Source organism: Sturnira hondurensis, unplaced genomic scaffold (genome assembly GCF_014824575.4).
Source record: "Sturnira hondurensis isolate 20B ecotype Veracruz unplaced genomic scaffold, ASM1482457v3 Scaffold0021555, whole genome shotgun sequence".
Classification (NCBI taxonomy): Eukaryota; Metazoa; Chordata; class Mammalia; order Chiroptera; family Phyllostomidae; genus Sturnira; species Sturnira hondurensis.
In genome coordinates, this window is record NW_028094186.1 from 330,703 (window position 1) to 353,648 (window position 22,946).

The 22,946-nt window shown below is 40.5% G+C and overlaps 1 protein-coding gene and 1 non-coding gene across 4 annotated transcripts in view; one reads left to right on the forward strand and one right to left on the reverse strand.

Annotated features, from left to right (window-relative positions):
* WDTC1 (WD and tetratricopeptide repeats 1) overlaps positions 1 to 22,946 on the reverse strand; it is a 71,701-nt gene that overhangs the window by 33,398 nt on the left and 15,357 nt on the right. For 2 of the 3 annotated variants that reach the window (XM_037033031.1, XM_037033030.1), the window contains exon 3: positions 21,833 to 21,916. In XM_037033031.1, coding sequence (XP_036888926.1) covers positions 21,833 to 21,916 — 84 coding nt within the window. Of the gene's footprint in view, positions 1 to 21,680; positions 21,724 to 21,832; positions 21,919 to 22,946 lie in introns of those variants that run through there. The other variant, XM_037033032.1, reaches the window with a different exon arrangement.
* Positions 241 to 303, forward strand: LOC118977871 (U7 small nuclear RNA). Its single transcript, XR_005064627.1, has one exon. It is a non-coding gene; the product is annotated as a U7 small nuclear RNA (small nuclear RNA).

The window sequence follows — 22,946 nt, forward strand, 5'->3', positions numbered from 1 at the left end:
CCAGCCCTGGCTGGTGAGGCTCAGTGGACTGAGTGTTGGCCTGCAAACCGAAAGGTCACTGGTTTAATTCCCAGTCAGGGAATGTTGTATGTTGTAGGGCCAGGTCCCCAATTGGGGGCTTGTAAGAGGCAACCAATCAATGTTTCTCTTGCACTTCAATGTCTCTCTTTCTTCCTCCCTGCCCCTCTCTCTGAAAATAAATAAATAAATTAATTAATTAAAAACAAAAACCAAAAAACCCAGTGCTTACAGCTCCTTTTGAATTTGTCTAGTAGGTCTTCCTCTTTTTACCAGAAGACCCTTTTAATGAATGAATGAATGAATGAATAAAGCAAGCCATCATGCTAAGTGAAAGAAGCCAGATACAAAAAAGCCATATGTTGTACGATTCCATTTATATGAAATGTCCAGAGTAAGGAAATTCAGAGGCAAAATGCAGATTAGTGGTTGGAGTAGGAGATAGGGTGTAACTGTTCATATGAGCGAAGGATTTATTTTGGGGATGATGAGACTGTCTGGAATTAGATAGTGGTGACGGTCTCACAACTTTGTGAATATATTATATAAAACCCAACGAATTATACAATTAAATAAAATAAAAAATAAACTAAAAAAAAAGAGGCCAATGGCCCTGGCTGGTGTAGTTCAGTAGACTGAGTGCAGGCCTATGAACCAAAGGATTATGGTTCAATTCCCAGTCAGGGCACATGTCTGGGTTGCAGGCCAGTTCCCAGCAGGGGACCCACAGGAGGAAACCATACACTGATATTTCTTTCCCTTTCTCTTTCCCTTCCCCTCTAAAGATAAATAAATAAAATCTTAAACACAAACAAACAAAAAAAAAAAAACAAAAAAACCCAGGCCAACAGTGCTGACCAGTGTGGCTCAGTTGGTTGGGCATCATCCCACAAAGCAAAAGGTCACCACTTTGAGTCCCAATCAGGGCACATGCCTGGGTTGTGGGTTCAGTCTTGGGATGGGGCATGTACAAGAGGCAATCAACTGATATTTCTTTCTCAACTGATATTTCTTTCAAATCAATGTTTCCTCCCTCTCATTCTCCCTCCCTTCCCCTCTTTCTAAAAATAAATTTTTAAAAAATCTAAAAAAATAAAATAAAAGAAGCCAACAAACAGGTGTCAGGCTGGATTCCGTCTGCAGGCCATAATTTGATCCGTGCTTTAAAGGACAGTCTTTTAAACTTCTCACAAAGTCAGATCTCTACTCTATCTTTTTCTTTGAGGAAGACTATTTATTTAATAAACTTGGTATCTGATTTACTTCTCTAAACTAATATTGTAAAAAAAAATCTTTGACAAGTCTTTGTTAGAATCAGGTTATGCAATATCTGTTAGAAGTAGGTTACACTGGCAAACCTCCCTGGTCTACCAACTATATTAAAAAAAATAAGCCAATCCAGTTTGATATGACTTGTTTCCAGTGAATTTTTATTCAAATTATATTATAAACTAAGGCAATCAAGCCAGACTGTGAAGGTTAGATATATAATGTTTGCAACTTGTTTAAGGAAAATATTAAGAAGACACAAGGCAAAAGAATGAATTTACCAGCATTTATACTGGTAAAGCTAAGAACTATTTGTTAAGCCCTTTAAAAAAGTAGATGCATGATTGAAGTAAAAGAATATGAACTATGGAGCCGGACAGGCCTGATAAAAGTATTAAGTTTCTACCATTTATGTGCCCATGGAAATGCTCCGTTTTACTCTCCTTATTTGAAAAGTGAGGTTCTTTTCCTCACAGTAGAGTGGGAAGAAAGCCTAGGGTAGAGTCATAAAGAACACCAACACCAGGGCCAGGTGGACAAAGAGAATGCAAAGGTGTCAGGAAATTAACTAGAGGTTTCGGAAGGAAAACGGAGAGGGTGATGCCTCAGAACCCAGATGAAGAACGTTTCACTAGGAAGTGCCCAGTATTACCAGATACTTTGGGTCAAGCAAGATAAGGACTAAGAAGTGTCCACTGATTTAGGACAAGAGCCCTTTTTGTGGTGTGTGGTGTAGATAAGTAGAAGTGGGTTGAGGAATTGCCGTCATGTGCCACATACATGTTTCAGTCGATGATAAACCACATATATGACTGTGATATATCATATGGCCTGGGTGTGTAGCGGGTTGTACCATCTAGGTTTGTGTAAGCACACTCTAAGATGTTGCACAATGACAGAATCACCTAATGACGCATTTCTCAGAATGTATCCCTGTCATTATGCAGTGCATGACTGTCTTGGGAAGTAAGAAGTGAAAACACTAAGTATAGACTATTCTCTCAGTCTGGCTGTGAAGGGGTAGAGAAATGGAAGGCTCTAGCTAGATGTGGATTTGGCAGAAAGGAAGGATTTTCTTAATCCTAAAGGGAAAGAATCAGTAGAGAAAGGGAAAGTTAAAGATACAGGAAAGCTGAAAGGTCATCTGGGGCTGGGCTGTGGCAGATGACCGATGAAGGACAATGGCTGCAGCGATGAATCACGGAGTCTTAGGGGAGCAGGAAAGGAAGTGGAGGTACAAGGCAGCATGTAGGGAGGGCATAGGGGTGCTGACTGGACTCAGAAGACTTACTGAGGACAAAGAATCATTGAGGCATGATAGATATATGCACTCTTTATTCTCCAACCAATGTATCTTGGAAATCACTTGTATCAGTTCACAGAGTTTTTTTTTCACAGCTGCATAGCACTTTGTGTAGATGAATCAAGATTTATTCAATGAATTTCCCACGTATGGATTCTTAAGAGTTGTTTCTAACAGTTTGTGATTACATCAATATCATAATGAATAACCTTGTGCATATGTATTTTATTATTGCTGCATCTTCAGGGTAAAACCTAGAGATAGAAGTGCTGGCCAAAGACTAAGTGTGTATGTGGTTTTGTCAGACATTGCCAAATTTCCGTCCGTGGGAGTTGCACCATTTTGCCTTTCCAGAAGCAATGCAAGAGTGTCTGTTTCTCCACAACATACCACTAGCTTAAACAATTGTGTGTGGTTAAGCTTTTGAAATTTTTAAAAAGATTTTATTGTTTATTTATTTATTATTATTATTTTTAAAAGATTTTATTTACTTTTAGACAGAGGGGAAGGGAGGGAGAAAGAGAGGGAGAGAGACATCAACCCACGGCCACTTCTCATGTGCTGCCCCCCAGTGGGGACCTGGCCTGAAACCCAAGTGTGCCCTAGACTGGGAACCGAACCTGCAAACCCAATTCGCAGGCTGGCACCCAACCACTGAGCCACACCAGCCAGAGCAGCTTTTGAATTTTTTAATCATTCTGACATGAAAAATGGCATCTCAACATAGTTTTTAAAGTTACATTCTCTTATGAGTGAAATACCTTTTCCATACGTTAAAGGCTATTTTAATATAATTTTTGTCAACTTTGGTGTAACAAAGGAGGGAAAATAAGAATTTATATTTGTACCTGCATGTTTTTGCAAACATAAGCACAGAATGGATAAGTAGAAACTGATGGAGTTGGTCACCTCTAGGGGGTGGAAGGTACAGAGTGAAGGGTAGAGAAAGGAAAGTAACCCTTCTCTGAACCTTTTTGTAGAGTTTTTTACTTTTAGGACAAAGTTGAGGTTTTGTACATTCAAAAGGTAAAATTAAATCAACAAAGATGGGGAGGAGATGCCAACTAACCCAAGTAATTTTTGAACACAGTACTTTGACTATATATCTATCTTTTTCAACTGTATATATTTTAAAGAAAAAATAAACTTTAAGGAAATCTTGGACTCTAGTTAGTAGATCTGTCATTTGTAGTGACATTGCTGTGCAATTCTGTTAACTATTTTGTGTATTTGTAAAATTGAGCAAGTGAGTAACTGTATCATTGTTGTTGGGATAATTTATCAATGTGAATATATAATAAATATTTATAATACTGATACAATAGATATATCAATGTTGTCGTCTTCTCACTGTAGAAAAAGGAAATTAAAATATGGAATAGGACCCTGGCTTATGTGGCTCAGTAGATTGAATGCCGGCCTGTGAACCAAAAGGTTGCTGGTTCAATTCTAGGTCAGGGCACATGCCTGGGTTGCTGGGCCAGGTCCCCAGTTGGGGGCATTAAAGAGGCAACTGATCAATGTATCTCTCCTGCATCGATGTTTCTCTCCCTCTCTGTCTCCCTCCACTCCCCTCTCACTAAAACTAAATAAGAAGATATCACTTAAAAAATATGGAATAGGGAAAGGCAAAGAACTCTGAGCATACAGATATCAGAATAAGCAATATCAGTATGAACTTTATTAATATATATATATATATATATAGCCAGCTCTGTCCTCTGAAAGGGTCCAGAAGCAATGATATCTCAATAGCTATGAGCTATCTAGATACCATTCCCCACTAAAAATCATTTCCCACTAAAAAGAACCAGAGATTCTTGGAGAAATAACTGACTCCAGGGCTGGGACAGGAAGTGTACAAAATGAGCCTACAACACCTTGTTCATAAGGTAAATAAAAATATACAAAAAAAGAGAAATATATAGAAAGGACACAGGAGCCAACTTGAAAGGCATGCTACTGGCCAAACCCATGAGCATCAGGAGAATGAATTAAAATAAAACCCACTAAGTAAAAAATATCAGAGCTTGCACTAGGGTAGAAGTGGGGAGAAAAGCACTTCATTCTAGTAAACTGCCAATCACTAAATGAAGAAATCACAGAGTTGGAAAATCACCATTTTATAACCATTACATCACATCATACCAGTAATTGATGCAGGCAAGAATAATCAATGAGTGCCCTGATCAGTGGGTGTCATCTTGCAAAGTGAAAGGTTGCAGGTTCAACTCTCAGTGAGGGCACATGCCTAGTTTGCGGGTTTGATCCCCAGATGGGGAGCATACAAAAGGTAACCAATCAATGTTTCTCTCTTATAGCTATGTTTTTTTTCCCTTCTCTTTTTCCCCACCTCCTCTAAAAATAAATAAATAAAATCTTTTTTTTTTAATTTTATTTTTTTATCTTTAGAGGGGAAGGGAAGGAGAGAGGGAGAGAAACATCAATGTATGGTTGCCTCTCATGAGTCCCCTTGCCGGGAACTGGCCTGCAACCCAGGCATGTGCCCTGACTGGGAATCGAACCTCGATCGTGTGGTTCGCAGGCCCATGCTCAATCCACTGAGGTACACCAGCCAGGGCAAGAAATAAAATCTTTTTTAAAAAAATCAATCAGTGATTTAAATCATTGGGTGGAAATTTGATGGAAGACAGGATATTTGCAATGCAACAGTATTTCCTCACAGATAAAGGGAAAAATAGCAACACTGTAGTGGATAAACCTGGTAGATATCACCTTAACCAAGACAGACAGACATCATATGCCACCTGATACTGCGCACTGAGGAGGACACAGGGTCACTTAGGTAGTATTTCTGTTGAAATGCATTACCTGAAACTAATCATGAGGAAATAATCAGATGAATCCAAACTGAGAGACATTTCACAACAATGAATACAGTCTTCAGAAATGTGTCACAAAAAAAACAAAGGTTGAGATTTGTTCCAGATGAAAGGAGAGTGAAAAGAAAATGACAACTAAATGCAATGTGTGATCCTGGATTGAATCTTTTTTTTTTTTAGATTTTTAAAAAAATTTTATCTTTAGAGGGGAAGGGAAGGACAGAGGGAGAGAAATATCAATGTATGGTTGCCTCTCATGGGTCCCCTGCCGGGAACTGGTCTGCAACCCAGGCATGTGCCCTGACTGGGAATCGAACCTCGATCGTGTGGTTCGCAGGCCCATGCTCAATCCACTGAGCTACACCAGCCAGGGCCCTGGATTGAATCTTGAATCAGCAAAATATAGGGGATATTATTGGAATAGTGGGTAAAATTTAAATATGGACTGTGTATTAAATAATAGTGTTTATGAGTATCAAAATTCCTGATTTTGATAAATGTGTTCTGGTTAAATTTTAAGAAATGACCTTGTTCTTAGAAATACATACTGGTATAGTTAAGTATGTACAGGCCTCAAGTCTGTAAGTTACTCTCAAATGGTTCAGGAGAAGAGTGCGTCTGTGTGTGTGCTGGGGGAGGGGTGAAGACAGGGAGAGGGCAAATGCGGCAATGTTAACTATAACGAATTTGAGGAAAGGTTCATATGAGTGTTTTTGTACTATTCTTGCAAATCTGTTATATGTTTGAAATTGTCTCAAAATAGAAGGTTAAACATATTAAGAAAATATAAAGAACCCTGGCTGGTGTAGCTCAGTGGATTGAGCGCGGGCCTGCGAACCACACGATCGAGGTTCGATTCCCAGTCAGGGCACATGCCTGGGTTGCAGGCCAGTTCCCGGTTCCTGGCAGGGGACGCACGAGAAGCAACCATACATTGATATTTCTATCTCTCTCTCTCTCTCCTTCCCTTCCCCTTTACAATAAATAAGTAAAATCTTAAAAAAAAAAAAAAGAAAATATAAAGAACTGCTATAGTGGCAGCAACTGAGTAAAAGAGCCAGAGGGAGGTCAAGATTAGAGGATTGAAATTTAATATTAATTAGGATTAATTCTAAGATGTTCTGATATGTAGATCAAATTACTTCTCTGTATTTCTTGGACATCTTTGCTGAGTGTTCCATGGCACCCTTTAGTTGTATGTGCCAGCTCCTTTTGTCTCAGTGAGTTTTATTGTCACAACTGGATAGGAGCCAAATGTCCTGGAGTTCCAGTCTGTGGCCTGCAGTCCTCACTTTTTGGGGGGACATCTGCTTTCATTTTTGGTTGCACCACTAGGATCTTTAAAATCGACCTTGAAGTCCTGATCACACTGTGATTCATTCTATTTCCTTCACTTGTGGGATTTCTTGGCATGCTACACACTCCCCAAAGGCAATCACAACTCACTTTCATGGCTCCCATCTGTATGCTGCTCAGTGTTCCCAAACCAGCATCCCCAATGTGTACCTCTGTCCCAAGCGCAGACCCAGGGGTGGCAACTACCTATCAAGACAATGCTGACAGCACACGGCCTACGGTGCCAGAACACCCACAATCATTTCCCCCACAAGCCTATTCCTTCTCCAGTGTTACCTAGCTCAGTGAACGGTACTACCATTTTCCCTGCTGCTCAAGCCTGAAACTTCTTTTCCTATTTACTACACTTGGTCACCAAAAATCCTGTTAATTCTACCTCTTAAATGTCTTTAAAATTCACTGTCTTCTTTCCATCCAAATTACCACTATTTTAGTTCAGGTGACCCCATCGCCTCTTCCTAAATCATGGTCTCTTAATTGGTCTGGCTGGCCCAGTTTAGGCTGTGGCAATTTTCATTTTAAAGCCAAGATTAATTTTTTTAAAAGCTTAACTCTGTGCATTTTGCTCCCATGGTAAAAACCATTCCATGGCTCTCCACTGTCCTTAGGATGAAGTCCATAGTCTTAAACATAGCTTATGACATCCTTTATTGTGGACAGCCCACCAATACTCACTTCACTAACCTCATCTGTCATCCTTCTTCCACTTGTATTCTGTGACCATCTGTTCTTTTATTTTTATTTTTTTAAGAATAATTTTTTAAAAGATTTTTTATTTGTATTTATTTATTTTTAGAGAGGGGGAAGGGAGGGAGAAAGAGAGGGAGAGGAACATCAGTGTGTGGTTGCCTCTCATGTGGTCCCCACTGGAGACTCGACCCCTAACCCAGGCATGTGCTTTTAAACTGAATATCCTCTATTCTCTCTTGCATCACTCAGATGCTTTTTCCCCAGCCTACAACTTCTTCTCTATGCTTGCTCCCATATGTAACTAGCTCCTCCCATCCATCTTTCAGGTATCAACCTTGACTACATTCATCTTCAAAAGCAGAGCTAAGATCTCTCCAGCCCATCCTAATTAGAACCATATGGGTCCTTGCTGGCATGGTTCCATTGGTTGAACACTGTCACAAAAGGCAAAAGGTCCCCAGTTTGATTCCTGATCAGGATACATGACTGGCTTGTGGTCCAGGACTCTGGCCGGGGGCATGTGAGAGGCAACCAGTCAATTTATCTCTCACACATTGTTTCTCTCTCTCCCTTCCCCTCTCTCTAAAAGTAAATAAATAAAATCTTAAAAAATTAGAACCATATGTTTACCTAATTAAAAGTAAGTAGGACTTCCGCCAAGATGGAGGCATAGGTGGAAACACTGTGCCTTCTCCCACAACCAAGTTTGAACACAACAAAGGTTTGGAGAACAAAGAAACAGCCAAAGAACAGAAAATTGAACTATACGGAAGTCCGACAACAATGAACTGTTCAACCGGACCACTAAGAGGGGCGGAGCCAGCATCGGAGCAGGGTCGTCCAGGAAAGATCCCCCGACCACAGGCACGCAGGCAGCCGGGGTAGCAGCACAGACCCAGTGAGGGTGCGGGGCAGGCTGACTGCGGTCACACATTTGCGGGCAGATAAACGAGTAGAAGAGTGAGCAGTGAGAACCACGCAGGCCCCAGCGGGCAAACCCAGTGAGTGGGGCGCAAGGCGGAGGGCTGACCACAGTTGCACAGTCGCGCGCAGTGGGACAGACCATGCGGCCCTGGAGGCAGGAGGCGGCAGAGGAGACCGCCATTGCTCCCCTTTGACCCCCGCCCCCACATACAGCATCACAACCCAGCAACTGAGTTGCCCTGCCCTGGTGAACACCTAGGGCTCCGCTCCTCATACGTAACAGGCATGAACAGTCCAAAATACGGCTCAAGAAGAACCCAAGGCCCCAGAGCCAATAACTGTAAGCGACCAGGAAACAGCGAACCTCTCAGATGCACAGTTCAAAACACTGGTGATCAGGATGCTCACACAACTGGTTGATTTTAGTCACAAATTAGAGGAACATAGGAAGGCTAAACTAATTGAAATGAAGGGAAACGCATAGGAAACCAATAGTGATGGAAAGGAAACCGGGACTCAAATCAAGGGGGTGGACCAGAAGGAAGGAAGAAATGACCAAACAAAAATGTGAAGTAACAAGAATTCAAAAAAATGAGGAGGGGCTTAGGAACCTCCAGGACATCTTTATTTAAACTTTCCAACATCCGAATTATAGGGGTACCAGAAGGGGAAAAGAAACAGCCACTAGTGGAAAACTTATTTGAATAAATAATAAAGGAGAACTTCCCCAGTCTGGCAAAGGAAATAGACTTCCAGGAAATCCAGGAAGCTCAGAGAGTGCCAAAGAAGTAGGACCCAAGAAGGAAGACACCAAGGCACATCGTAATTACCTCAGCCAAGATTAAAATGAAGGAGAGAATCCTAGAAGCAGCAAGAGATAAGGGGACAGTTACCTACAAAGGAGTTCCCATCAGACTGTCAGAGGATTTCTCAGAAGAGACCTTACAGGCAAGAAGGGGCTGGAAAGAAGTATTCCAAGTCATGAAATCCAAAGACCTACAGCCAAGATTGCTTTATCCAGCAAAGCTTTCATTTAGAATGGAAGGACAGATAAAGTGCTTCTCAGATAGGGTCAAATTCAAGGAGTTCATCATCACCAAGTCCTTATTATATGCACTGTTAAAGAGACTTATCTAAAAAAAAAGAAGATAAAAATATTAACAGTGAAAGAACAGCAAACTCACAGTTATTAACAACCACACCTAAAGCAAAAGCAAACCAAAAGGACAGCTAGATCAGGAGCAGAACCATAGAAATGGATATCACATGGAGGGTTAGCAACAGGGGAGTGGGAGGAAGAGAAGGGGGGAGAAGGTACAGAGAATATGTAGCACAGACAGTAGGTAGAAAATAGGGAGAAGGGCAGGAATACTATGGGAAATACAGAATCTAAAGAACTTGTGACACATGGACATAAACTAAAGGGGGGGAATGGTGGGGGAGGGGGTATGCAGGGCGGAGGGGAATGAAGGGGGGAATAGAACAACTGTAATGGCATAATCAATAAAATGTATTTTTTAAAAAAGTAAGTAGATGAAGAAGGAAAAGGGTCTAACAGTCAGATGCCAAGTTAAAGAAAAATTGTTTGAGGTATCACTCATTGTCATTCATCCAAATATCCAGGTCAAAGAAGAGAGAATAAAAAGTCTTTCTGATTCAGGTACAATGAGCAGTTTTGGATCATGGTTTAGTTTAAATATGTAAACTGCCAAGACCTCAAAATACCAAGGACAATTTCTTAATATAAAAGAGAAAAGAATGCATGGGACTGATATACTTCTTGATTTAGCGCTTCCTTAGGAAGAAAGAGCTAGGAACCAAATAATTAAAGACCAAAACGTGAATGGAAACTGGTCATACAAAAACTGATGGGTAGAAAGCCAGAAGACAGCAACTTTCAGGAAAGAAGCATAAAAATTAAAGAATATTAGCTCAGGAAAGTAGTTTTTCAGAGGTTTAGGTAACTAGTAGGATGAATAAACAGAAAGAATATATAAAAAATAAAATTATTCTAATTAACGTGGATGCTTTTTAAATAGACACTTCTGTGGGTACAAATTCTACCAATATACAGAAAAGGTAAGATACCAGTGACTGGCTAAACTCTGAAATTTAAAGTAACTCAAAATGAAAGCTAGAAAGTCAAAAAGTAAAAACCATGAGAGATTATTAAGATGGAAGAAGGTAAAGAAATAGTATTATTGAATAGGGATGAAGTTAAGAAAGCTAACCCTCATACAAAAAGTCAAAAAAGCCAATCAACCCTGGCTAGTATAGCTCAGTTGATTGAGTACCAGACTAAGAAACAAAGGGTCACAGGTTCAATTCCCAGTCAGGGCACATGTCTGGGTTGCAGGCCAGGTCCCCAGATGCAGATGTGGGAGAAGCAACTGATCGATGTATCTCTCACACATTGATGTTTCTCTCCCTCCCTTCCCCTCTCTCTAAAAAAGTAAATAAATAAAATCCTTAAAATAAAAAAATTCCTTTTAAAAAAGGCCAACCAAACCAATAGGTTTTTAATGAGCATCTACTAAATGTTCAATACTATATCTCATGGGTTCTCTTCAAGTTTCCTTTTGCATTTTTCGAAAGCATTCATAGTAATAAATTAGAAAATCCAAGAAAAAAGTTTCCCCCAGATAATGAAGAAAAAAACATGATCAATAACCTCAAACAGGCAGAAGATTTATTATTGATTTGACCTCTTCTATTCCCATCCCTACCCCCAATTACTCACCTCTTCCTAATGCCAAAAATCAACCGTTGTGTAGCAACACGGGGCCAAATGTGACAATGGGTTAAAAGTAAAATGGGGAAGAAAATGGCTGTAAAGTATTTTTAAATGATAGATGGCCATCAAATTAGCATCAGAGAACTGGGATCTTAGAAAACTTTAAAAGTGCTATATAAATAACAAGAATAATAGTAGCTAATATTTGGATGCTATATACCATAAATTTTATACTATGCCGGGCACTGTGCTTACTTTACATAAATTAACTTATTTCTTTCCCCTCATAAACCTAAAAGACAAACAGGATACAAATATAATACTAAATTTTACAGATGAGAAAATGGGTACTTAGAAGTTAAAAGACTTATTATGGCATTTTTATTACTGCTTAAAGGGAGTCACAAACAGGCATCCTCTCCATCCTCAAACTAAGACAGAGGGAAATAAAATAGCCTTTTGAGAATTAAGATTGTAAAAATAAGTACAGTTGAGATTTCCTTCTTCCTTAGTTTCCACATCATGTTCTCCTCAAGTTCTCCTATCTCTATGCCTATTCTTTCTATCTCCTGTGGGTTAAGGAAGAGAAGAAATAGGTAAAATAGGCAATCTCTCAAGGTGTTCAAACACCTTGGTTCTTGATCCTGGACCCTCTTCTCTGTCCTCCTACTTTCTCCCCAAGTAATATTGTCCACTCATCCCATTTCACGGCTCTATAGACCAGTGGTTCTCAAACTTTTTGGTCTAAGACCCCTTTACACTATTAAAAATTATTGAGGTCCTAGCCAGATGGCTCAGTTGGTTGGAGCATTGTCCCACACACCAGAGGGTTGCAATTTTGATCCCTGGCCAGGGCACATGCCTGCGTTATGAGCCCAATCCCTGATCAGGATCCTTGCTGGAGGCGGCCAATCGATGTTTCCCTCTCAGATGGGTGTTTTTTCTCTCTTTCCTTTCCTCTCTCTCTGGGATCAGTGAGGATATCCTAGAGTGTGGGTTTGTATTTTTCTAAAATCCCTTTCTACTTAAAAAATTACTGAGGATCCGGCAGGACTTCCGGCCAAGATGGAGGCGTAGGTGGAAACACTGTGCCTCCTCACACAACCAAGTTTAAAGACAATAAAGTTTTAGTAACAAAAACTCAACCAAAACACAAAATTGAACTGTACGGAAGTCCGCCAACAACAAACCGTTCAGCCAGACCAGTAAGAGGGGAGGAGTCAGCAGCTGGCGGAGCGGGGTCGGGCAGGAAAAATTGGCCAGACCGACCCAGGCACACGCAGGCAGCAGTTGGCAGATCCCAGGTGTGGGGTGGCAACGGGCAGACCCAGTGAGGTGCAATGCGGCTGGCTGACCGCAGTCACACATTCGCACAGATAAACCAGGCAAAGGAGCAAGCAGTGAGACAGACTGTGCAGGCCCCAGCGGCTTGAGGGAAGCAGCAGAGGGGACCGCCATTGCTCCTCTCTGATCCTGCCCCCACATACAGCATCACAACCCAGCAACTGAGTTGCCCCGTCCTGGTGAACACCTAGGGCTCTGTTCCTCATACATAACAGGCACAAACAGACCAAAACATTATGGCTCAAGAACAACTCAAAGCCCCAGAGCTAATACTTCTAAGCAACCAAGAGATAGCCAACCTTTCAGATGCACAGTTCAAAATACTGGTGATCGGGATGCTCACAGAACTGGTTGATTTTAGTCACAAATTAGAGAAACATATGAAGGCTAAACTAATTGAAATGAAGGGAAATGCACAGGAAACCAATAGTGATGGAAAGGAAACCGGGACTCAAATCAAGGGAGTGGACCAGAAGGAAGAAAAAAATGACCAAACAGAAAAGAATGAAGAAACAAGAATTCAAAAAAATGAGGAGAGGCTTAGGAACCTCCAGGACATCTTTAAATGTTCCAACATCCGAATTATAGGGGTACCAGAAGGGGAAAAGAAACAGCCATGAGTGGAAAACTTATTTGAACAAATAATAAAGGAGAACTTCCCCAGTCTGGCAAATAGACTTCCAGGAAGTCCAGGAAGCTCAGAGAGTGCCAAAGAAGTTGGACCCAAGAAGGAACACACCAAGGCACATCGTAATTACCTCAGCCAAGATTAAAATGAAGGAGAGAATCCTGGAAGCAGCAAGAGATAAGGGGACAGTCACCTACAAAGGAGTTCCCATCAGACTGTCAGAGGATTTCTCAAAAGAGACCTTACAGGCAAGAAGGGGCTGGAAAGAAGTATTCCAAGTCATGAAATCCAAAGACCTACAGCCAAGATTGCTTTATCCAGCAAAGCTTTCATTTAGGATGGAAGGACAGATAAAGTGCTTCTCAGGTAAGATCAAATTCAAGGAGTTCATCATCACCAAGCCCTTATTGTATGATATGTTAAAGGGACTTATCTAAGAAAAAGAAGATAAAAAATAGGAACAGTGAAAGGACAGCAAAGTCACAGTTACTAACAACCACACCTAAAGCAAAAGCAAACCAAAAGGACAGAACCATAGAAATGGATATCACATGGAGGGTTAGCAACAGGGGAGTGGGAGAAGGAAAAGGGGGGAGAAGGTACAGAGAATAAGTAGCATAGACAGTAGGTAGAAAATAGACAGGGGGGCAAAAATAGTATGGGAAATATAGAATCTAAAGAACTTGTGACACATGGACATAAACTAAAGGTGGGGGAATGGTGGGGGAGGAGGTATGCAGGGTGGAGGGGAATGAAGGGGGGAAATAGGACAACTGTAATGACATAATCAATAAAGTATATTTTTAAAAATTACTGAGGATACCCCCAAAACTTTTATTTATATGGATTATACCTATCAATATTCACCATATTAGCAATTAAAACTGATATATTTCATATTATTAATTTCATTTAAAAATATTAATAAAATAGTTAACACATTTTAAATGAAAAGTAACTGTATCCTCCAAGAAAAAAGAATTTAATAAGAAGACTGGAATTGCTTTACATTTTGCAAAACTCTTTAATGTCTAGTTTAGTGAAAGATAACTGGGTTCTCATATCTACTTTTGTATTCAGTCTATTGCAATATGTTATTTTCATTAAAATATACAAAGAAAATCCAGCCTCACAAAGGTAAGTAGTTGGAATAGGAAAAGGGTATTTCAACAGCCTTTTCAGATAATTGGAGATATCTTTCTTTAATACTATACCAAAACTTTGCAAGTAACAGTTTCTTTTTTAAAATTTTATTTATATATTTATGTATTTTTGAGAAAGGTAAAGGGAGGGAGAAAGGGAGAGAATGTGCAAGAAAAACATCGACTGGTTACATCTCGCATGCCTCCAACTGGGGATCTGGGCTGCAAACCAGGCATGTTCCCTGACTGGGAATCAAACCCATAACCTTTCATTTTGCAGGCTGGTGCTCAACATACTGAGCCACCCCAGTCAGGGCAGTAATGTTTTCTTAAAGTTACAACGTGGAATCTGAAACCACATAAATTAACTATTGTTACCTTGCTACATTAAAACACATTGGTCTGACTGTTACATCATACATTGGTCATTTTGGAAACAGTGACTCACGGCTGGCTCTTCCTCTCTCTTGAGTATGACTGCATCCTTTCCCCCTCTCCCAGAACCATACTTTCCTCTCATTCTCCTAAGCTTCAAGTGCCCTTCTTCTGCCTCTGTAGCTTGTTTTCTGAGCACATGCATCCCAGATGGCTCACTTAATCTATCTCTGTGACTTTCTAAATAAACTTTCTCTACGATTTGAAAAACAAGAACAAAAACACAACCCCAAAAAGTGACTCACTACAAATGTTAACATTCATTATACAGTACTGTTGACATTTATTAATATCACCACAGCTCTCATCAAGAAAGTCTCTTAAGTACTGAGAAGCTATCAAGCTTATGGTGGCACATACACGTTTTCATGTATACAAACTTAAAAGCTCAAATATTATCCTTGGCAACAAATACAGTCAGTTGGGGTTTTTTTGAAGTGAAAGCTCATTTAATTTATTCTTAAGAAAATGTCTGTCAAATAACTACATTTGAGTAACCATACTTTTCATCTACTATCAGGTGGCTAGTTGTGCTTGCAACTCAAAAAATTACACAAGTGCTTTTCCTCAAGACAGCCATCATCATAGTTCAACATGCAGCAGCATGACTTTAAGGGTGCATCCTATCCCATAATAGAGAATACTAAAGAGAGATGTACTTAAGGGCTGAAGTTTAATAAAATTAATAATTTTTAAGTTTTGCTTCACATCAAGAACACTTTAAGTAAAATGGTTCTTTTTTGTTGTTGTTACTTCATGTGCATGGGGTAAAGAATTCAATGACAGTTTGATGCTATGTCTTAGTATTACTATGATGGCAGTTTGAGCCCATGATTCCTTTGGAAGAGTCATGGGGATTCCCTACGAGTCTGCAGACCACACTTTGAGAACTGCTATTATAGACTATCTGTATGTCAATGATCCTCCAGTTTTATCCCAGTCATTGCCTTTCTCGTGATCCCTGACCTCCTGTACCCTGTAACAGAGACAGATGTCTTTATTTGCATCAAAGGTCAAGCCCCCTACTTAAACTCTAAATCCCATCCCTACCAGTCTTCCCCAGGACTTTGTTCCTTCATTTATCCTTTTTTTTTCCTATACCAGCAATCCCTTCCTCTCTCATCAACATACAAACATACTCTAGCATCTCTTCCCATTCTTAACAAGTCCTTCCTTTAGGGGATCCCACTGACTCCTCTAGCTACTACCCCATTTCTTTCTTTTTTTTAAAAAAAAAAAGTTTATTTTAGCCCTGGCTGGTGTAGCTCAGTGGATTGAGCACGGGCCTGCGAACCACACAATCGCGGTTCAATTCCCAGTCGGGGCACATGCCTGGGTTGCGGGCCAGTTCCCAGTGGGGGACACACCAGAGGCAACCATACATTGATGTTTCTCTCCATCTCCTTCCCTTCCCCTCTAAAAGATAAATAAGTAAAATCTTTTTAAAAAAGTTTATTTTATTGATTACGCTATTACAGTTGTCTCAATTTTTTCTCCTCTGCCCACTTCATCTGGTCCCCCTGCTTCCCTCCAGCAATTCCCCATTTAGTTCATGTCCATAGGTTGTGCATAGAAGTTCTTTGGCTTCTCTAGTTCCTATATTATTCTTAACATCCCCCCCATCTATTTTGTAGCTACCAATTATGTTTCTTAATCCCTGTACCTTTTTCCCATTTTCCCCCCTCCCCGTGCCCACTGATAACCCTCCATGTCATCTCCATTTATATGATTTTGTTCCTGTTCTCCTTGATTGCTTAGTTTTTGTTTAGATTCAGTTGTTGATAGTTGTTTGTCATTTTACTGTTCATAGTTTTTATCTTCTTTTTTTTCTTAAATAAGTCCCTTTAACATTTCATATAATATAAGGGCTTGGTGATGATGAACTGCTTTAGCTTTACCTTGTCTGGGAAGCACTTTATCTGCCCTTCAATTCCAAAGGATAGCTCTGCTGGAGAGAGTAATATTGGTTGTAGGTCCTTGCCTTCATGACTGGGAATACTTCTTGCCAGCCCCTTCTTTACCTACAAAGTTTCTTTTAAGAAAACAGCTGACAGTCTTATGAAAACTCCTTTGTAGGTGACTCTCTACTTTTCTCTTGCTGCTTTTAAGATTTTTCTCTTTAACCTTTTAAATTATGATGTGTCCTGGTGTTGCCTTCTTTGGGTCCAACTTGTTTGGGACTCTGTGCTTCCTAGATTTATATGTGTATTTCCTTTGCCAGATTGGGGGAGTTTTCTTTCATTATTTTTTCAAATAAGTTTTCAATGTCTTGCTCTTCCTCTTTTCCTTCTAGTATCCCTACGATTCAGATGTTGGCACATTTGGAGGCGTCAAGTCTTCTTAATCTTTCCTCATTTTTCTGAATTGTTTCTTCATTCTGTACTGGTTGACTATTTATTTCTTTCTTATGCTCCAAACCATTGATTTGAACCTCAGCTGCCTTCCCTTTACTGTGGGTTCCCTGTGAGTTTTATTTTACTTAGTGTAGCCTTTATTTTTTTCTTTCTTTTTTTAAAAAATATTTTATTTATTTATCTTTAGAGGGGAAAGGAAGGAGAGAGGGAGAGAAACATCAATGTATGGTTGCCTTTCGTGCGTCCCCTGCTGGGAGTTGGCCTGCAGGGAACTGGCCTGCAACCCAGGCATGTGCCCTGACTGGGAATCGAACCGTGATCATCTGGTTCGCAGGTCCACGCTCAATCCACTGAGCTACACCAGCCAGGTTAGCCTTTATTTTTTCCCCTTTTGTGTTTGCCATACTCAATGAGATCTCTAAGCTTCCTTATCACCAGTATTTTTAACGCTGCATTTGACAGGTTGGCTATCTCCACTTCACTTAGCTCCTTTTCTGGAGTTTCGTTCTGTTCTTTCATTTGGGCCATATTTCTTTGTCTCCTCAATTTGGCAGCTCCCTGTGTTTGTTTCTGTGTATTGGGTAGAGCTGCTTTGACTCTGTCAAGGCATACCTGTTACATTGAAAGGGGCAGAGTCTTAGGTATTCAACAGATGGTGCTGTGTGGAGGGGAGGGGTCTGAGATGGAATAGTGTTGCTTACTCAGCTTTCTTCCCATTTCCAGTCACTTCTCCACTTCCCAATATGTGACTGGCACCCTTCTAGTTGCTGCCCTGGTGCTGAACCCCAGAGTGGGTGGGTGTGCATTCATTCTAGGGCCATGGGGGTCCTTTAAATGGATTCTTCTGAGAAACCAGCAGTTTCTTTTGTTGCTCCAACCTGCTCTGGTTTAAGAGTCAAAGGTTATAAAGCTTTATTTTCCCAGCGCTGGAACCCTGGGCTGCAGGTCTGGCCTGGGGCTGGGATGGCTCACTCCTCAAGTGACCCTCCCGGTGTTTACCCACCACAGGTGAATGTGAAACCACTCGTTCCACCAGCCACTGCCAGCTGCCCTGCCACTACTGCCACACCGCGCCCTCTCCACCCTGGCACCCCATCTCTGTCCCTCCTACCCATATGGATGAATATTTCTTCTTTAAAATCCTTGGTTGTTGGATTTCCATACAGTTTGATTTTCTGGCAGTGCTGGTTGTACTTTGTTTTACAACCAGATTAATAGTGATACTTCTCATGGTTGTGCAAGGAGGCAAAGTGTGTCTACCTATGCCTCTGTCCTGGCTGGAAGTCGACTACTACCCCATTTCTCTGCTTCCTTCTGTAAACAGTTGTTCAAGAGTTGCCTATGTAACTCAATAAAGCGAGTGGAAATGACTATGAAGGGAGGAAGCAAGGGGAATAAAAAAGATGTTATTCTTCCTCCCATTTCCTGAAATGACTCCCTGTTGGCCAAAGCCAACCAGAAGACAGAGGACAAGCAAGAACACTGATGTATCTGTGCAGGTCAGCTGCCCAGGTAGTAAGCTGAAGAAAGGTGAAAAGTAGATGTACAGCAGCAGGACAAGATAAGTCTTAAAGTTTACTCTTTTTACTGCTTACATTCTATCATTCCTTTCATCTGGTAAAAATGTTTGTCATAAATAAATAAACAAAAGCAAATTTCCATTACTCTCTAAAACAAGAAAAAGAAAAAAGAGAATTGCCTACACTTATTGCTGTTTCTTCACTTCCAATTCACTCCTCAACCCGTAATCCAGCGCTGTCCCCAACACTCCAGTGAAACTGCCCTAGCCAAGACCACAGTCTCCATCTGTCCCCATCTCACTTAACCTTCAGGAGCACTGAGTACAAATGAACACTCTTTTCTTGAAATACTTGGCCTTTATACTCTCCTGGTTTTGTTTCCTTTCTACTTCACTGACTACTCTTTGTTAGTTAGCTTTTTCCCCCTCCTTAGCTTGTAATAAACTTCTGAAAGCTGGAGTGCCTTAGAGCTAGGCCTTGGACCCTCTTCTCTAAGACTCCATGGGCATTTGAGGTCTTCAGATTTCTCCCTAGAGTCCAGAGCTCTCTCGCATTTACTACTGCCTACCCGCCACCTCCACAAAGTTATCCAACAGGCTTCCGAACTTAACAGGTCCAACACCTCTCTCTCTCCCAAACCTATCTTCTCTCTCAGTCTTCTTTCCAACTGTTCTCACTTCTCCAAGTCTTGTAAGAGGCAAAGCTGGGATCTAAACTAGGTCTTCTTCCCCCTAAATCTGGGTACTCCCCTTCATACCACGCATTGCTACGACAGGTCCTGGGCAAGGTGGCCTTTAGACAAGCGCAACCGGAGACAGTTCACCTTAACATGTTTGTTTCTGAGTCCCAGACCTTGGGAAACAACAGATGGGATCCTGCTTTGTAGTTGCAGAAGTTTCCAGATCTATTCTGGATGAAGTTATCAAACCAGGAAGCGATGGTAAAGATAAAATGGATTGGGTGGAGGCCCAGCTAAAAGAAGAGGCCCAGCCCGCCAGGAGTCACTGTCTATTCAGCAACCACCAGAGCAGGGTTTCTCATCCTTGACATTATCGGCATTCGGGGTGCATAATACTTTGTGGCACTTTCTTTGTTGACCTGTGTACTGTGGGATGTTTAGCAGCACCTCAAGCCTCTATCCACTACATGCCAGCAGTACCCTTCTACTTTTGATACCCAAAATTGTTTCTGGCCACTGCCAAATGTCCCCTTCGAGGTAAAAATATTCCATGTCCCACTCCCAACTTCACTTACAGGGATGTACTTTGAGTTATGTTCTGAAGAAAACATGGAGAGAAACTTTAAAAAAAGGATAAATAATAAAATATGTCCTGGCTGGTGTGGCTCAGTGGACTGAGCATGGCCTGTGAACCAAAAGTTCACTGGTTCAATTCTCTGCCAGGACACATGCCTGGGCTGCGGGCCAGCTCATACTAAAAGGTAACCAATTGATATTTTTCTCCCCCTATTTCTTCCTCCCTTCCTTTCTCTCTAAAAATAAAAAAAATAATAAAATAAATCAAAAATTACATTTTCAAATAATTTTTAGAGGTATGGGAAAACTGTCATAATCTGGAAGTATAAAAGGGTTTATCAAACTGTGTAAATTGTACAAGCCCCATTTGTAGGAAAGAAATAACATAAGCATGGACAAAAACTGGAAAATTTAAGATTCAATCAAAAGATTGAATCTATTCAATCTTTTATTGAATTAGCCTACTATGCTACGATCCAGGGACTGTGTTGAGTGCTTCACACAAATCTTCCAATTTAATCATCACAACGATTCTCAGTTATTGCTCTATTTTACCAATTAGGAAAGTCAAGGTAACTTGCACATGGCTATACAGCTGTGGAGAAGATAGGTCTTAAAACTAAATGTATGAAGCTCCAATGCCCATCTCTTAACCAGTATTCTCCTTCATAACACACAAAAGTAGTACCCCACACATTAACAACATTTATCTCTACATGGTACATCTTTCTGTTTTTTTTTCCTATATTTTTACTATGATATTTATTACTTCTATAATCAGAAAAAAATGGTAAGTAAAAGTTGTGAAGACTACTTGATAACATGGAGAAATAATTACTATATGTTAACTTAAAAAATTAAATGTAAAGTATGATTATAATTGTGTATAAATATGCAGGAGATAAAACAAAGTATATGTCCTGGCTGGTGTGGCTCAGTTGATTGAATGCTGGTCTGTGAACCAAAAGGCCAACAGTTTGATTCCCAGTCAGGGCACATGCCTGGGTTGCAGGTCAGGTACCCAGTATAGGGCATGCAAGAGGCAATCAATGTATGTATCTCATGCACGTGGATGTTTCTCTCTTTTTTTCCTCCCTCCCGTCACCTCTAAAAATAAATAAATGAAATCTTAAAAAAACAAACAACCCCCCTCCAAATCTATGAAATGCTAACAGCAATTGTATTACAGAGAATGGACTAAGAAGTAATTTTTACTTATCTTTTCCATATTACTATTTATGTAGCTGTGTTTTATAATGGATAGAAGTTTATAATGAAAAGAAAGCAGTAACAATCTCCTGTAATCTCACTCCCTTGAGATAACACTGTTAACATTCAATAAATTTCTTTCTAGTCTTTTTCTAAGATCAATATGATACAAACACTAACCTGAAGGAACCAAAGAGAATTCTTACTCAACCTGCAAATAACACTAAGTTGGAGAGCGCAGTTAAAAGCTGGATTCAAAACATGATCTTGAGGAAGCAAAGGGAATGGAATTAATATTACTGAGCGCCTGTCACACACAATGAAAAAGCAGAACTTCTGGACCGAAAGCCTGGCTCTCCATGGCCTGGACAGGACAACACTAAACGAGATGCTTGGCCTTCCTACACTTTTTCATTTTAGTAACAACTATTCCCTACCTAGCTCCCCAAAGCATTTCTTTGAAGCTAAAATGAGAAAACGAGTGTATACATAGGAAAACACTTTGTACATTATAAATTCCTGTATAAAGGTAAGAATCATTACTGTTCGAAGCCAACAGTAAAAACAGCAGTATGCAATTCAACAATTTTTCCAAGCACAAAGCAGGTAATTTCTGTGTGATTGCCTAAATAACTAATCGATTCAGATTTACCTACCTAACAAAACTGCTGGAAAGGAGAGATAACCTTTAGGTATGACCTGTAGAGAGAAACTTGTTTATGACTTGAACAGTGCCAAGAGGATTCTCCACAGGCAAAGGAAGGAGAGCCAGCCATTTGCATCTAGGGAAGCAAACTGGGCCTCTTACCTGCAGCTCTGCTTCTAGGCCCAGTCGTCTGATAAAGGGGTCAGTGACGTGGTAGCGCCGTTCAAAGCTCAGGGCACCCCGCTCCTGGGGACAGAAGCAAATGCAGTTTCACTGATTTAACTCAACATGATTTACTGTGTGCCTATTATATATCCAGCACTGTGCTGGGCACCACAGGAGTTAAGAAAGATAACAAGAAATCAGCTTTCTGGGAGCTTGCAGTACAATCAGGCAGAAATTAGAGAATAATAGAAGAGTATATAAATACTAAATGGTGCTTGCTGGGTTACAAAATAAAAGCAAAAATAAAAAAAGTAAAGAAAAAAATTGGAAACAACAAATAAGGAATGTTTCCATATGAGTTTGGAGAAGGTGGGCATCCTCTTCAGGACACGTATTGAGTGAGATATATGAAGGAAAAATAACCTGCATGGTCCCTCCAACTCTCTGATTCTGTGCCTCTTGGAAATGGTCTCTGTCCTTGACGACTACCTCCAATGAAATCACCCCCTCACACACAAATGGTCAAAGTCTCAAAAATATTCAGGGATGCAGAGAAAAATATATGAAACACAGACTACCATGCACGAAGTACATGGCTCATGAAGAGGCAGACACTTAATCCTTCTGGATGGTAACCACGGCTTAGGTTATATGCCGCTTATTTTTTAAAAGGTGCTTAATTAAGATTTTTTAGGGTTTAACCTTTTCAAAGAACTATCTTGTATTCTTTTGGATTTCATTCTTGAGATCAGCCAGCCTGCAGGCAGACATTATTATAATTTAACAGCCTGAAGGGAGACAGATATTATCATTTAACAGCATAAAACTGAGGCACAGGGAAGTAAAATGGCTAGTCTTCCAGGTAATTAATTAGGGCAGTGGTGAGACAAAGCTCCTGACCCCAGCTTAGGGTCTTACTAGAAGCACGTCATGTCTTGACTGAATCTCTTCCACTAAACCCCTGTGCTCCTTTACCAAGGGTTTCTCTGACAAAGCCTGGACTACCTCGCTAAGTGAACTTGACCACCAGTCAGCCATTCATCTCACAGTAGTGGAGTGTCTTCTATGTATACCCTGCAGAGGACAGGTATAGACTTTGGTACAGGAGACC